At 41.0% G+C, this 17,606-nt stretch overlaps 1 protein-coding gene across 1 annotated transcript in view; it reads left to right on the top strand.

Moving 5' to 3' along the window:
• Nucleotides 1–17,606, top strand: part of wwox (WW domain containing oxidoreductase) — a 250,812-nt gene that overhangs the window by 77,874 nt on the left and 155,332 nt on the right. Inside the window, exon 6 of the mRNA XM_067437062.1 lies at nt 13,483–13,571. Within this exon, the coding sequence (XP_067293163.1) occupies nt 13,483–13,571 (89 nt within the window). The remainder of the gene's footprint in view (nt 1–13,482; nt 13,572–17,606) is intronic.

Raw genomic sequence — 17,606 nt, 5'->3', positions numbered from 1 at the left:
CGAAAGATCGAACGTGTCCGATAGAAACGGTTCTCGATTCTGTACTGGTGATCCGAGCGATCGAACGTGTCCGATAGAAACGGTTCTCGATTCTGTACCGGTGATCCGAAAGATCGAACCTGTCCGATAGAAACGGTTCTCGATTCTGTACTGGTGATCCGAGCGATCGAACGTGTCCGATAGAAACGGTTCTCGATTCTGTACCGGTGATCCGAAAGATCGAACCTGTCCGATAGAAACGGTTCTCGATTCTGTACCGGTGATCCGAAAGATCGAACGCGTCTGATAGAAACGGTTCTCGATTCTGTACCGGTGATCCGAAAGATCGAACGCGTCTGATAGAAACGGTTCTCGATTCTGTACCGGTGAGCCGAAAGATCAAACGTGTCCGATAGAAACGGTTCTCGATTCTGTACTGGTGAGCCGAAAGATCGAACGTGTCCGATAGAAACGGTTCTTGATTCTGTACTGGTGATCCGAGCGATCGAACGTGTCCGATAGAAACGGTTCTCGATTCTGTACTGGTGATCCGAGCGATCGAACGTGTCGGATAGAAACGGTTCTCGATTCTGTACCGGTGATCCGAAAGATCGAACCTGTCCGATAGAAACGGTTCTCGATTCTGTACCGGTGATCCGAAAGATCGAACGCGTCTGATAGAAACGGTTCTCGATTCTGTACCGGTGATCCGAAAGATCGAACGCGTCTGATAGAAACGGTTCTCGATTCTGTACCGGTGAGCCGAAAGATCGAACGTGTCCGATAGAAACGGTTCTCGATTCTGTACTGGTGAGCCGAAAGATCGAACGTGTCCGATAGAAACGGTTCTTGATTCTGTACTGGTGATCCGAGCGATCGAACGTGTCCGATAGAAACGGTTCTCGATTCTGTACTGGTGATCCGAGCGATCGAACGTGTCGGATAGAAACGGTTCTCGATTCTGTACCGGTGATCCGAAAGATCGAACCTGTCCGATAGAAACGGTTCTCGATTCTGTACTGGTGAGCCGAGCGATCGAACGTGTCCGATAGAAACGGTTCTCGATTCTGTACTGGTGATCCGAGCGATCGAACGTGTCCGATAGAAACGGTTCTCGATTCTGTACTGGTGATCCGGAAGATCGAACGTGTCCGATAGAAACGGTTCTCGATTCTGTACTGGTGATCCGAGCGATCGAACGTGTCCGATAGAAACGGTTCTCGATTCTGTACCGGTGATCCGAAAGATCGAACGTGTCCGATAGAAACGGTTCTCGATTCTGTACCGGTGATCCGAAAGATCGAACGTGTCCGATAGAAACGGTTCTCGATTCTGTACTTGTGATCCGAGCGATCGAACGTGTGCGATAGAAACGGTTCTCGATTCTGTACCGGTGATCCGAAAGATCGAACGTGTCCGATAGAAACGGTTCTCGATTCTGTACCGGTGATCCGAAAGATCGAACCTGTCCGATAGAAACGGTTCTCGATTCTGTACTGGTGAGCCGAGCGATCGAACGTGTCCGATAGAAACGGTTCTCGATTCTGTACTGGTGATCCGAGCGATCGAACGTGTCCGATAGAAACGGTTCTCGATTCTGTACCGGTGATCCGAAAGATCGAACGTGTCCGATAGAAACGGTTCTCGATTCTGTACCGGTGATCCGGAAGATCGAACGTGTCCGATAGAAACGGTTCTTGATTCTGTACTGGTGATCCGAGCGATCGAACGTGTCCGATAGAAACGGTTCTCGATTCTGTACTGGTGATCCGAGCGATCGAACGTGTCCGATAGAAACGGTTCTCGATTCTGTACTGGTGATCCGAGCGATCGAACGTGTCCGATAGAAACGGTTCTCGATTCTGTACCGGTGATCCGAAAGATCGAACGTGTCCGATAGAAACGGTTCTCGATTCTGTACCGGTGATCCGAAAGATCGAACGTGTCCGATAGAAACGGTTCTCGATTCTGTACTTGTGATCCGAGCGATCGAACGTGTGCGATAGAAACGGTTCTCGATTCTGTACCGGTAATCCGAAAGATCGAACGTGTCCGATAGAAACGGTTCTCGATTCTGTACTGGTGATCCGAAAGATCGAACGTGTCCGATAGAAACGGTTCTCGATTCTGTACTGCTGATCCAAGCGATCGAACGTCTCCGATTTAAACGGTTCTCGATTCTGTACTGGTGATCCGAAAGATCGAACGTGTCCGATAGAAACGGTTCTCGATTCTGTACTGGTGATCCAAGCGATCAAACATGTCCGATAGAAACGGTTCTCGATTCTGTACTGGTGATCTGAGAACCGCTACGTTCGGTTCACGCACATGCTCAGTATTAGCTGCTGATGAGCTCTCATCGGTTCTCTCAGCAAAACATGTCTCAGTTCAGTGAACGGTTGGAGTTACAACATATAATTCAAGACATTCGTTTATTTCTATTCCGAGGGACTGTCACTCATGTCAGAAAGTGAGTAACTATAGTAACTTGTGCGATCAGCGCTGATTTGAGACACGAACCGTTTAGAACAATTCAGTCCGATTTGTTGAACCGGTTCACTATAAAGATCCGGTTCAAAAGAACGATTCGTTCGCGAACCAGACATCACTAATATAGAACATTTTAATATATATTTATGTATCCAAATCCATGTAAATTTGTGTATAAGAAGAGTATCTCAACTTATGACCATCTTTAGCACATTAGAAATGATAATTCATGTGTAAAGCGCTACAGTGCTACATATGAACAGCGCTATATAAATGCCTCATTCATTTGTTCATAATTATATGTGGTCTACAGAAAGAAGGATGAGTGATTGACTGCTGATGGAAATATCTCAGGCCGTTGAAATCATCTCCGTTTCATGTGCATGGTTTATCCAGCCCAAAGCATGTTTGTATGCGAGTCTTCTGTGTCTTTATGATTACCATCATGCCATCTCACATGACTGAAGAATGGATCCATTCCCCATCCTTAATGAAAAAACATATTTGTCTCTATGACCGCTCACTCCGGGGACCCCCAATGCTGCCTCAAATTTAGTCCTTCCCGTCTCTCTGGCTTTCTTCTCATCCAGTGTGTGATAAATCTGCACATGCTCCAGCGGGGCAACGCAGGCTGAGGAATAACCCTCCAGAGCGCTTGTGCCGGCACTTTAAAAAATAAACCTGTTTGTTGCATCTCCATCATACATTTATCAAATCATTTCAGAGCAACGCTTCGGCTTCTGTCGGCTCCCGCCAAACCAATTTATCTCCTTCTAAACTGGGGCTGTAGCTAAACACGGAGCAGGTGTCGTCAGTCACTGAAGCATCCCAGAATTCTCCCACTTCCTGCTTTCTCATTGTCCACATTATATCCTGCTTGTTTTTTTTTACAGCTTAGCAATGCTTTATAGCCTATAAACTACACATATACAAGAATTTGATGCGGCTCGAGGCTTTTTTCTCCCTAAAGTGGGGAGTCAGCTAAATTTGAACCATTTCCTCGTATCAGTACCTCGGTTTTCTGATGCTCCAAGCAAAGTATGCTGGGAATATATTCATCTAGCGGAAGAAAATGGTTTAGCGATACAAACGAGTGTCATTTGATGATGCACTCTGGCTTTGCTAACCATCTGCTGTTTTTATGACATGTAGGTGGGTTCCCCTAAATCGACGACATCAGCCATGATGAATGATAGAACGGTTTCTGTCACAATGCCTGAAACTGAAGGACAGATGACTGTGTTTTGTAACCTTTGACTTAAGTTGTATGCCACTCGCTTCACCAAACATAACTGCAAAAATAATGGACCTGTATCCCTGATAGTTCATACAATTTGCGTATTTATGTGAGCAGAAAGTCACTTAGATAATGCAAGATCAAGTTCTTAAGAAGGACTAAACACCAATGAATCCAGCTCAGTACACTCAAAAAAACGATACGTTGGATTTACTTAACTTTTTTATGTCAACAGGTTCCACGTAACTGGGTTATGTTGAATTTAATTATCATTGTTGTTTCAGTAAACGTAAGTTATTTTTACGTAAGGTAGGTCGGTCAATGCCTTTTAGTTGAATCAGGTTAACATTCTTAATTTTGTCCAAAACTATTAAGTTCAATTATTCTACAATGAATATCAAACAAAAACCATAACAAGTAATCCAGGCTAATTACACATTTACAAATGTTATCTAAGAAAGAACACCTTTTACAAAATCGTATTGGCTAGCCAGAAGATGGTTTTGTCATATCCACGGCATGCCCAAAGTAGTTGTGTTTTATTATTAAAGCAGCTTTAGTTGTTATTAGCAGGTCCTCACCCTGAGCTCATGCTCTACACTTCATCATAACCTCCAAAAACACACACAACACACACTTTTAAATGCCAACATTTAAAATGTCTCTCCATTTTCTCATCTTGTTAAAAATGCATAAAATAGCACTATTTAAAGGTGGGGTAAGTGCTTTCTGGTAACCGTTGTTGTTGTTTCAAATCACCAAAACAAACACACCCCTCCCCCCAAAAGGGTCTCGGCGCTATTGTGATAGCTCCGCCCCACACAGACGTAACCCAGGCGGAGACTACGGCAGAATCTGTGTGACTAATCCAGGTCGAATATTCAATGAAAAAGTGACTATCCATCACAAAAACACACATCGTTCTCATGAACAACTCGGTAGAACACAAGCATGACAGTCAAGCTAACGACATATTACAATTATGACCAGATTAGAGTTATAGCGATCACAAAACACAAACCGTTCTCACAAACAAGCGAACATGACACAAGCATATTCAAGAAAAAGCAGCATACATTAGTTCTCGGCTAATGTCCGTCGTGTGACTCGTGTGTTTTGAATAATGACGTGCACAGAGCGAGAGCGAGCGCTCTTCTCACCATCATTAGTAGACACGCCTCTAACCTGCAGATTGGCTACAAGTCTGTTATCCCGCTCGGCCCGAGCCCTTTTTCTAAAACGGTTTTGAAATAACACTTACCCCGACTTTAAACATTTACTCTCCGAATTCAGCCCCTTTGCAAAGCATGATGGGAGGTAAATGTCCTGCTTTATTGGGTTACTTGATTGAATCATGTTATTTGAAAATAAAAACATCAAGTTATGTCAAAGAGTAGCGGTTTTATGTCAATATAACACGAAGCAGTTATATTTGAACCTGAAGCCTGATATAATGGTGTTAAATCAAGATGAGTTACAAGTGAACCGCATCATACAATCATTTTTTTTTTTTAAATGTTCGGCCAGGGGCCTATTGCACAAAACTAGGATAAGGGATTAAGCCGGGATATCTTGGTGATCTTGTCACCATTATGCTAAATTTAGTACACCGCTGTCGTGTAAACGTACCCTGAAGGCACACACACACCAAGAACGATAACAAAAGATAACTGTATATTAGTGGATAAATTCAGCCAGGATCACTAAGATATCCCGGCTTAATTCCTCATCCTAGTTTTGTGCAATAGGCCAAAGAAACGTGGGTCAAATTTGACTTTATGTTGACTTTACAGCATTATTGGTGTATTATTTATTATTAAGTTACAGCAGACGTTACTAGCGCTTGAGTGTCGTGATTGAGCTGCGCTGTAGTGGAAGGTGACTGTGGGCTGTGCAGTTTGACAAGGTCCCCGTCAGGCACAGCTCCACATTGATGAATGTTGTTCGGGGATGTTGGGTAATTTTTCCATGACAGGGTGTGGCTCAGGGCGACGTTGCTGTTGATTGCTTTTGCTCTACATAGACTGTGCAGAGAGTCGGCGATACAGTATTGCAGTGTGTTGGTTAAGGCTGGTTATGCAAATGTTGCAGACTGTATCAGGTGGGGGTGACCACCTGGACAATTACTAACTGGACAATTAGTAAGAACCCTTGTTGTGCCCTTTAGCAGCGCACTTAACCCCAGGCTGCTCCCGGGGGACTGTAGCTGCAATTAGTGTACTGTAAGTGGCTTTGGATACATCTGCTAATGGATAACACTGGCCTGCTAATTTTTTGTGTGTGAGTGAAAAAGAGTAAGTGAGTTGAAGGAAGGGCTGGATCATGGTACCAGAGGCCTCCCAAACGGATTGCCATTCCTTACCGCAATTAAAGGATTAGTTCACTTCAAAACTTTAATTCCTGATAATTTACTCACCCTCATCTCATCTAAGATATTCATGTCTGTTTTACTCAGTTGAAAATAAATGTTTTTTGAAGAAAACATTCCAGGATTCACATAATGGACTTCAATGGGAACCAACAGTTGAAGGTCTAAATCACTGCAGTTTCAGAGGAAGAGCTTCAGAGACTCTGATGGTCCCAGAGGAATAGGGTCTGATCCAGACAAACCATTGGACATTTACAAGAAAAATAAACGTAGTATATATATATATATATATATATCATTACGTCGAAAAGGTCACACCCAGTACCGATAAACTCCATCTCATGTTCTCCTCCAAATTCAAAATTGTCTGACAATATTGTTTTACCTTTATTTGTGTAAAATGTGTTTGATTTAGTCTTTGTGTGTTTGTTTTAACATTGGGTCAGCACTTCTGCCTACGTCACAGATAGGCCTGTCGCGATAGTTTTTCACTAAAAATATGATTAAAGTTATTCAACTTATTATACAAATAAAATGTATGAATTAGGTCTTATTTAATTCTATAAACTATAATACTGAGCTGCCAACATTGTCTCTCTATGATAAATTAAAATAAGCTGATAACATCACTGTTTTCTCCAGTACGATGTACAGCCAAATCTAATTTTGTCGCAATATTATCCTGTTTGACACTGTGAAGCTGCTTTGACACAATCGTGATTGTAAAAGCGCTATATAAATAAAGTTGATTGATTGATTGATAGTCAAAAAAACAAGTAATCGCACAATTAAAAAAATTAGATCGATAATTTTTCCTGCTGCGATGATTTCCATTTGCATGCTTGTTTTTTTTCCTCATCTCTCTCGTTGACTTTGCGCGCCTCACCCGTTTGTGGAGGTGTTTATACTCGACGGGCATACCCGCCGTAATGAGACGCCATGCTTGGCCAGATTCGCCTGAACTCACGCTTCTTAGGTTGCGGAGCCGCACGCAAAGTTACAAAATTTGATGTGCAAACCGCCAAAAGAAATGGGGTCTCGCATCCGTGTTGGCATCATTTTTGCCGAACATTGAAGTTGGCAGTTTGATAAATGCAAGTTAATTCTTCAGTTCAATCTTTGTGTATTAAAAAGGCACATAAGTTCCTGTAAGAGATGGCAATACACATTCTCTTTTCTTTGCCAAATACAGTGAGGAAAATAAGTATTTGAACACCCTGCTATTTTACAAGTTCTCCCACTTAGAATTCATGGAGGCGTCTGAAATTGTCATCGTAGGTGCATGTCCACTGTGAGAAACATTTAAAAAAATCCAGAAATCACAATGTATGATTTTTAAAACTATTTAATTTTATGATACAGCTGCAAATAAGTATATGAACACCTGAGAAAATCCATGTTAATATTTGGTACAGTAGCCTTTGTTTGCAATCACAGAGGTCAAACGTTTCCTGTAGTTTTTCAGCAGGTTTGCACACACTGCAGGAGGTATTTTGGCCCACTCATCCACACAGATCTTCTCTAGAGCCGTCAGGTTTCTGGCCTGTCGCTGAGAAACACAGAGTTTGAGCTCCTCCAAAGATTCTCTATTGGGTTTAGGTCTGGAGATTGGCTAGGCCACACCAGAACCTTGATAAGCTTCTTACAGAGCCACTCCTTGGTTATCCTGGCTGTGTGCTTCAGATCATTGTCATGTTGGAAGACCCAGCCCCGACCCATCTTCAATGCTCTAACTGAGGTTGTTCCCCAAAATCTCGCAATACATGGCCCCGGTCATCCTCTCCTTAATACAGTGCAGTGGCCCTGTCCCATGTGCAGAAAAACAGCCCCACAGCATGATTCAGATCTCAACATCATCACTGCCCGCTGTAGCTTGGTTATAATGGAGCATGTAAACACTTGATTTAAGATTCTGTATCATATTTACCCACCCCTAAAGTGTATTAATCAAATTGTGAACTTTCATTTATCACATTACATGTCAGACACCTCTGTTTGTCAAATAGACAACCGTTTCCTGGCAGAATAGGCTATGAAGGACCAGACTTTGCTGATAACAAAAGACTGGCTTGACTTGTACAGTCTGTTAACCAACAGTACCACACATCAAACCTACCTGTTCTGGTTTGATATCTGCCCAAATCATTTAGTCATCAGTCTTCACATCTGTCCTCTTGTGTTGCCTAGCAGCTGTTATATCCTGTTTTCCAGTTTCCACATGCCATACACCTGCCAAACACGGCTAGCGGAGCCTGACACACAATATCTCACACAACTGCCGCACATCATTCACACAGCGCTCAGTCTAACCGGATGCTCATCATCGATCATCTTTTTCGTATGGTAGAAAGCAGCCCTCAGGTGTGCACATGCAGCTGTTTGCCACCTATCAGTCATAAAATACAAAAAAGACCATGTTTATCCTAACCACAAGTGAACCCCTATTTAACCAATCATTGTTTCCGCGACCCATCAGAACAGACAATTTTTGGGTTACAACCTGTCATTAGGGAAACACTGAGATAAAGCACATTGAATTGAGACTATAATCTCCAGACAGACTCTTCTGAAGTTATTATCCATTTGCTCTGTCTGTTGTTTGTGTTTGCCCTGTGGCAGTTTCAGAGTAGACTTATGCTGTCTACGTCTCAGTCTTATCGCATAATCACAGCGCCCCAGTCAAGGACTGCAGGCCCACAGGCTAAACCTGATTTAGATAAATAAGACCTGTTAGACGGAGGAGCTTTGCACTACTGAAAGACTGGAGTAATGATGCTGGAAATACAGCTTTCCTTCATAAGAAAATGCTTATTTTATGTTGTTTATGTTTAAAAGGGCGACATTATGCTCAATTAGCGACATTACACACTAGCTAAAGTTGGAAAAGTGAAATTGTGATAGTAAAACACAATTTCACTTTTCTAACTTTAGCTAGTGTGTAATGTCGCTGTTTGAGCATAGACAACATTTGCAGAGTTACAACGCTCAAGGTTTAAAGCAAAGGGAGATATTTGCTTTTAAAGAGAAAACTTTCTAAGGACTACAGCGAACGGCCGCTTGGGAACTACAGCCTTTTCCTCCAGACTCGCTGACATCAGCGGGTTTAATATTTACATAAACCCCTCCTCACAGAATATTAAATAAGGGGGGCGAGGCCATTTTTTATTGGTGTGGAATAGTAGGCTGGAGTGCCGTCGGTCGTACAATGGCGACAAGACGCTGTTATTTTTATCCGCAGGTCCACTTTGTTCTCCTTCCTAGGGACGGGGGAGTTAGGGATCAGTGGTTAAAATGTATTTTTAACTTGATCCGTCATAATTATTACCCAAATCTCGCTCTCTGTGCTGCACATTTTACGGAGGAAAGCTCGCAATCGTCACAAGTTCAATTAACGATTCGCACAATGGCTTGTCCTGAAAGATGGAGCAGTTCCAACTTTAAAAACAGAAGCTGTTTACGGGCCACAACGTGTAAGTATGATTTATTTTTCGTCGATATGTTTTCCTGTAACATTAATAGTTCGTAAAATGCCGTTGATCTTGCGCTGAGCCAGAGACTGAGAGACTGACTGAGCTCAGTGTCTTTTAATGTTTATTTTAGGTTTCATACACTTCAAATGAAATTACACAATCACAAAAATGTCACAAGATATCAGGACAATTGGATCCCCTATCTCCATCATTATTTAAACATATAATGGAGGCGGCGGATGCCCACAGCCCGTGATAACTTTACTGATCAACTAACACGATCATTTTCGACCCTGTTCCCTCACGTAATGTCACATTACATATATCAGGTGATGCGGATGATCTTGTGTTGTAAATCCGGCAGGCTCCGACTCCGTCAGTGTTGTAATTTAAACATGTAATGGCGCGCCCCGCCCACAGCTCGTGATAACTTACCGATTATCAAACACATGCACTATCGATTAGCCAATCAGAGCACACTGGGCCAGCTGACCAATCAGAGCCCATTGCGTATTTTTGAGGGGCTGACTTCATAGAACCCGGAAACCATCAGACCGTTTTTACATGGAGGGACAGATCAGTGTAGAATAAAGGTAAAATATATGAAAAATAATGCACTTTTTTATAAACGAATCATGAAGAAGTTACAGTCCACCCCACAAACACAATCAATCCTTCAAAAGAATGTGTTTTACCACCCCTTTAATAATATCTCACAATATTAGAGTTTTACTGTATTTGCTATAAAAAAAAAAATCTTCATGTTCCAAACTTTTGACTGGTATTGACATATGATGCAGATTTGAAAATAATAGAAATCCCAGTCATGACTTTATAACTTTTGAGGGTTATTGTGCAATTCTAATACACTTATTTAAAGTGTGTGCGAATGCTTATACATATAAATCTCCATACTGCTGCATATTGAGCTTTTGTGTTAGTCATTAGATGGAAGACTATAATTTTGTTGTGTGCATTTTGTTGGGTCAACATAACTTCTTTTTTAATATTATATTGATGGGCTTTAATAACCAAGTGTCCTAATTTTTGTTGGCGATAACGCTGAAACAAACATCTCTGGGTATTAGTCAAGCCCCATTGGACGGTAATAATGTGATGAAAAGTGATGTTGAACAGTTATTGTATATCTTGCAGTTTGCCATCGAGGGCGTATGACAAGACTAGACATGATTGCTCTGAAGTCTTTATAGTACAGTAGCCATCTAGAATCGTCTACGCCACTAATTGCGCAGCGGCTGATTAGCAATTGTAAGTGGTTGGTGGACGTGCTGTTGATAGGAGAAATGCTGATTGGGTGGTTTTCCTGTTAACCTGGTGGTGTGCTGTACATGGCATAATTAAATTGCCCCATGTCTCCTAACCCCACTGTAATATTAGCAGAGTTTATACAGTCATTCATCAAAAAATCCCTCATCAGAGATGGCGTACAGGACTACTGGAACCTGCTAAGTTAGCACACAGCTGTTTGTGTCGAGAAGGAAACACAGAACAGGCAACGAAACAGACCTGAAATTCCCTTTCTCAGCATATCGCTGTACTAGCTTACTAATAAGTGCTCTTTCTCTAGCTGTGATAATGTAGTTGTTATATACTAATATTTGACTGCAATTGACATCTTATTTCATGGTTTCCAACAATAATTCGATATAAAATATTGATTTTAGTTCATAACATATAAATGTTATATAATAAATAATACATATTTTTTCCCAAATAAAATGAAAAACAATCTAATGTATTTGATCAATTAAAAATAAAACAAACTAAAACTAGATCAATTAATTTCTATACTTTACTTGGTTTATATAAATATTACAATATCATCCAAAAGTTTGATTTATTTCACTATTTACATTTAAAAAGTGTTCAAAATTGTATATTATATTCATTCATCACACACATACTTATATATTTCAAATGTTTATTTTTTTTAATTTTGATGATTACGGAAAACTAAGGAAAATCCCAAATTCAATATCTCATAATATTAGAATAATGTAAAAAAAGGTTCAATATCTCAGACACCCGGAGCCACAGTCTAATCAGCTAATGAACTCAAAGCACCTCAAAGGCCTTTAAATGATCTCTCAGTCTAGTTCTGTAGGCGACACTATCATGGGGAAGACTGCTGACTGGACAGGTGTCCAAAAGACGACCATTGACACCTTACACAAGGAGGACAAGACACAAAAGGTCATCGCAAAAGAGGCTGGCTGTTCACAGAGCTCCGGGTCCAAGCACACTGATAGAGAGCCGAAGGGAAGGAAAAGATGAGGTAGAAAAAAGTGTACAAGCAATAGGGATAACCGCACCCTGGAGAGGATTGTGAACCAAAACCGCTTCATAAATGTGGAGGAGATTCACAAAGAGTGGACTGCAGCTGGAGTCAGTGCTTCAAGAACCGCTGCGCACAGACGTCTGCAGGACATGGGTTTCAGCTGCACATTCCTTGAGTCAAGCCTGTAATATTTCCTGTAAAGTTTCCGCAGTCAGTGATGGTTTGGGCTGCCATGGCATCTGCTGGTGTTGGTCACTGTGTTTTCTGAGGTCAAAGGTCAACGCAGCCATATACCAGGAAGTTTTAAAGCACTTCATGATTCCTGCTGCTGACCATCTTTATGGAGATGCAGATTTCATTTTCCAACAGGACTTGGCACCTGCACACAGTGCCAAAGCATCCAGTGCCTGGTTTAAGGACCATGGTATCGCTGTTCTTAATTGGCCAGCAAACTCACCTGACCTTAACCCCAATAGGAGATCTCTGGGCTATTGTGAAGAGGAAGATGCGATGCCAGACCCAGCAATGCAGAAGAGCTGAAGGCCACTATCAGAGTAACCTGGGCTCTCATAACAGCTGAGCCGAGCCACCGACGGATCGACTCCACGCCACGCCGCATCGCTGCAGTAATTCAGGAGAAAGGAGACCCGACTGAGTGCTGGACATGCTCATACTTTTCAGTTGGCCAAGTTTTCTAAAAAATCCTTTCTTTGTATTGGTCTTAAGTATTTTCTGAGATACTGATTTTGGGATTTTCCTTAGTTGTCAGTTATAATAATCAAAATTAAAAGAAATAAACATTTGAAATATATCAGTCTGTGTGTAATGAAAGAATATAATATACAAGTTTCACTTATCATATGTGACAAAAATACTGATAAAAAATTGCAGTGTAAATCAAGATTATTATCTAGTTATTTATTGCTTGTCTTAATGACATTGGATCAGAGCTACAGGCTAGTTATACAAGTAGATTCACATTCAAGATTAAGATTTGTAAATGTTTATTTCTTTTTTTTTTTTGCTGGTGCGTCTATACACTAAGAGCTGAGAGTTTCCCACTGACTCACCTCAAGAGAACTTGTGCTGACCTCTGACCAGCGAGACTCTGATCCTTCCTTTGTGGAGTGATTTATGTGTCTTCCTTCATATCGATCGTCTTCTGCTATGATCAAAGGTACACCTAAAAGCCAGCACTGAGAGAGACCATTATTGTGGATTTGGCTTGGCTCATACATTATTTATCTCCTTGAGCCTGTTCTATATGCCATTATGGACATTATGAAAGAAGGGAGCCACTGCCTCGCCGTTTACTTAGTGTAAGCACAGGATGCACGGAGGAAAGATCGGATACAGTCAGTGCGGAGGGTCATAAAAATGCCATAAAGAGGATATTGAGATGCTCCCCTGCCACAGAATGTGCAACATTCCCTATTGAAAATGCGCCCCTGATTTAGGCAAAGGGAGATGGAGTTGTTTTTCATGGTGTCCGTGAGATGGAGTGGAGGGTTTGGGGTGGGAAGTGTTCAGTGAGTTAGAGCGGGATGTGTGGGCTGTGGCTTTCAGTTTGTTAGCAGTGTGATCGTGATGGATGTAGCTGGTATAATATCTGCCGCTTTCTCTCTCTCTTTTTCTCCAGAGCAAGGCTCGTGTTGAAGCCATGACGCTGGATTTGGCTTCCTTGAGGAGTGTCCGAGAGTTTGCAGAGATCTTCAAAGCCAGGAAACTGTAAGTTATACAAGATACAACAGAATTATAATGCATTATAATTTCTCCCAGAAAGAGACGCTGGCTAGGTCATCTTAAAAAGCTTTCCACTTGCTCTGTCCTGAGACCGACCCCCACCCCACCCGACCGGCTCCATTAACGAACTCTCACATCAGAGAAGGGGTCAGAGGTCTCCCCTCTTTCATCCTGAGCCCCGTCCCTCTCTGTGGTCAATAAATAAGTATCCGAACCTTAGCTATAGTTCCATCAATCTCAAGGATTGGGAAGTCCTTCACAGTCTCCTGGTTAAATCAATGACCGCCAGCAGCTTTCGGGAAGTTGAACTGCACTGCTGATGACTGTGAAATTGACTTATAGACAGTCTATACATGTGTGGTGAAAATAAACACATACATGCATAAATAGTTTCATTATTATTTATTTATTTTTATGTTGATTTATAAATAAATATATAATAAAGCTTTATTACCTAGATTTAAAATAATATACATAATTTATTTTGTATGCATACATCCCTACTTGTTAGTGTATAATTAATACATACACTATATTGCCAAAAGTATTAGGACAGTCCTCCAAATCCCTGAGTTCAGGTGTTCGATCTCTTCATGGCCACAGGTGTATAACTCCAGCTCTAGGCCTGCAGACGCTTCTACACACATTAGTGAAAGAATGGGTCGCTCTCAGGAGCTCAGTGAACTCAAGCGTGGGGCCGTGATAGGCTGACACCTGTGCAACAAGGCCATTCCTGACACTTCCTCACTACTAAATATTACACGTTAGGGCTGCATGATATTTGAAAAAAATTACATTGCGATATTTTTTTCCCCAACAATATATATTGCGATATTGAGAGCCATCAATCCAGGCTAAAGTCAATAATTACCATTCTGTGATATTAACAAATGTTTGAAAGTATGTGCAAACATGAAACTAAACCTTCAGTAGGTGGCAGCAGATGACCGTCTTAATGAGCGAGTCACTGAGTCGTTCTTTCAAACGATTCATTCAAACGCTGAATCGTTCACACTTGTTGCTATGAGTGAGACGAACGACTATCGCTGCTGAAATAGAACAACAACACTAAATATTGCATCTAAAATGTAAGTGACGTTAAGTGAATGTTAATGAGTTGTTTATGGAGCTGTCAAATGAAATCAGTGTCATTTACAGTCGTGATGGTATTCAGGAAACCGCTCTAGTGTTGTGATTTCTCCTCGAGAGGCTGCACGAGCGTCAACAGCGCAACCTTATTATCATTCATCCACAATCGATCGCCACTTACACTAAATTAATGCACAAACATTCTTGCATTTTTGTGATTCGCTAGTTATTTTTTGTTTTTATCAGGCTCTTGTCCGTCAGTCAAGTAAAATTCTCTTGTCCCTTTAAAACACCCACATGTCCCAGACAAGCGTTAATGTCGAGCCCTGCTTTGTATTCGTCGTAAAGATCTTTGTGGTGCCATTTTAAGTGATCAAACAAATTGGTGGTGTTTTCTTGTTTTGTGGCCACAAGACATTCCATGCAAAGATACGTTACCTCTTTTTGTTCAACTTCCTCCTTTATGTAGCTGAAATAGTCCCAAAAAGAGGATTTCTGGTAGGAACCTTTTTTTTTTCCTCTTCGGATCCTCTTCGTTGCGCATTTTAGCAGTGAATGTTTGGCTGTGAGCGGTGAGCAGCGGCACAGCGAACCAATCACTGTGCAGGCTCGCGGAACGTGCATGTCACTCCAGCAACAAACTCGTGTTTACTGTGTGCTTCCGTTCTCTTAACACACCATGGGCTACGACCCTTCACATCGCATGTTCCGGCGATGTGACTATCGCACGCGCACATCACGATGTCGATGTTAAAACACAATATCGTTCAGCCCTATTCCACGCTCAGCTGTTAGTGGGATTATAACAAAGTGGAAGCCATTGGGAACTACAGCAACTCAGCCACGAAGTGTTAAATCCCAGAGCGGGGTCAGCGCATGCTAAGGGTCACAGTGCGCAGAAGTCCAATCACGCTTCAGTCTGACAATCCCAATCGACGAGTCTGGGTTTGGCGGTCACCAGGAGAACGGAACTTGCCGGATTGCTTTGTGTCAAGTGTAATGTTTGGTGCAGGGAGGATTATGGGGTGGAGTTGTTTTTCAGGGTTTGGGCTTGGCCCCCAGTGAAAGGAACTCTTAATGCTTCAGCATACCAAGATATCTTGGACAATTTCATGCTCCCAACTTTGTGGGAAAAGTTTGAGGATAGCCCTTTCCTCTCCAAACATGACTGCGCTCCAGTGCACAAAGCGTCGGTCCATAAAGACATGGATGAGGAGTTTGGTGTGGAGGAACTTGACTGGCCTGCACAGAGTCCTGAGCTCAACCCGATAGAACAGCTTTGGGATGAATTAGAGCAGAGACTGAGAGCCAGGCCAACATCAGTGCCTGACCTCACAAATGAGCTTCTAGAAGAATGGGCAAAAATCCCCATAAACACACTCCTAAACCTTGAGGAAAGCCTTCCCAGAAGAGCTGGAGCTGTTAGAGCTGCAAAGGGTATTAAGAATGGGAGGGAAGTTGCTCAAATCCTTACGTTTGCCCAATTTTCCTGCTTCTAACACATTGAATTTAAGTACAAAATGTTCACTTGCTGCCTAATTTATCCCAGCCACTAACAGGAGCCGTGATGAAGAAATCATCAGTGTTAGTCACTTCACCTGTCAGTGGTCATAATGCTATGCCCGATCGGTGTACATAAATGGGGTTTCATTAATTGATTTATAATAATATATTTTATTATTGTTTATTTTTATGCTGCTGTTAAATAAACAAACAAATAAATACATTTAAAATTAAACTTTTGTTAAGAGATATTGAAGATTTGTTTGTCCCTTTCTGTAATCGAAAGGTTTTTATTATTAAATTAAACTCATTAAAATTCTCTTGAAAAGAGCATTGATTATATAGTGCTATCAGTCATTTATTATAATTACATTACATTATTCAATATGATGTCAAGACAAAACATTTAATAGTTTGCGTGTGTCCGGTATGCCTTCTATTATCATATCAGTGGCGTGTTTTTAATCTGTAAACATTCATTAGTGTTGTGATGGTGAGCTGCAGTGATCAATGATTAGGTTAATGAGGCATAATTATCATCTAATATAGACGTGTCTAGAATATTTCTCCGGCTCTGTGAGAAATGTGTCCGTTCAGATGTTGTACCTTATACTGCATTTTTCCAGAAAATAAAATGATGTATTATATAATATACTTAAATTATTACCATTAATAATAATAGTAACTTTTGTTGTTTAATTATGAATAATTTTTGCTGTTTTTCAGGTATATCATTAGCCCTATTCGGACGATAATCGTTTCTCATATGGACATCTGTAAAAATTAATTAATTCACCTCAGTGATAAAACTCATATGTTTGGAATAATAAGAATAAAATCATATTTAATTTAATAATATTATTTTTTAATTGTTTAATTATTGTTTAATTGTTTAAATTAATTGTTTAATTTAATTATGAATTGTTTAATTATTTAAATTTCCTGTTTAAAAATAGGAAGATGTCATTTTAAAAATGTGGAAATGAGCGGAAATAAATTAAGAGCCTACAATGCTATATATTTAACCCATATAACGTTAATTTCTGCCGTAATAACGGCTCATTTCTAATAGTTACGTGTTTTTCTTCTCTTTCTCTTTTAAGCGGTGATGAAAGATTTTTCTTGTAAATACTTTGCAGCGTTTCAGTAATAAAAGTGCAGGCTTTAGGTCTTTAAAATGCATCCGAATTACAGCGACGAGCAACAATACGGTGCTCCGCAGGGGTCAAACAGGGTTTAAAACTCTTCTTGAAAACTCCTTGTCTTTAGCCCTATTCGGACGGTTATTTTCGAATACTATACCGCATACTATGATAGTATGCGGATTGGGACGCAGGGTAAGTGTTTCTCGTGGGGTCGTCAGGTATTTTCATCATTAACAGCGGCTAGTCTGTGATTTTATTGCCGTCTGAATCCAGAATGTCAGTG

Source organism: Pseudorasbora parva, chromosome 25 (genome assembly GCF_024679245.1).
Source record: "Pseudorasbora parva isolate DD20220531a chromosome 25, ASM2467924v1, whole genome shotgun sequence".
Lineage (NCBI taxonomy): Eukaryota > Metazoa > Chordata > Actinopteri > Cypriniformes > Gobionidae > Pseudorasbora > Pseudorasbora parva.
The sequence above is the reverse complement of the archived record's forward strand: the minus strand, read 5'-3'. Positions and strand labels throughout refer to the sequence as shown.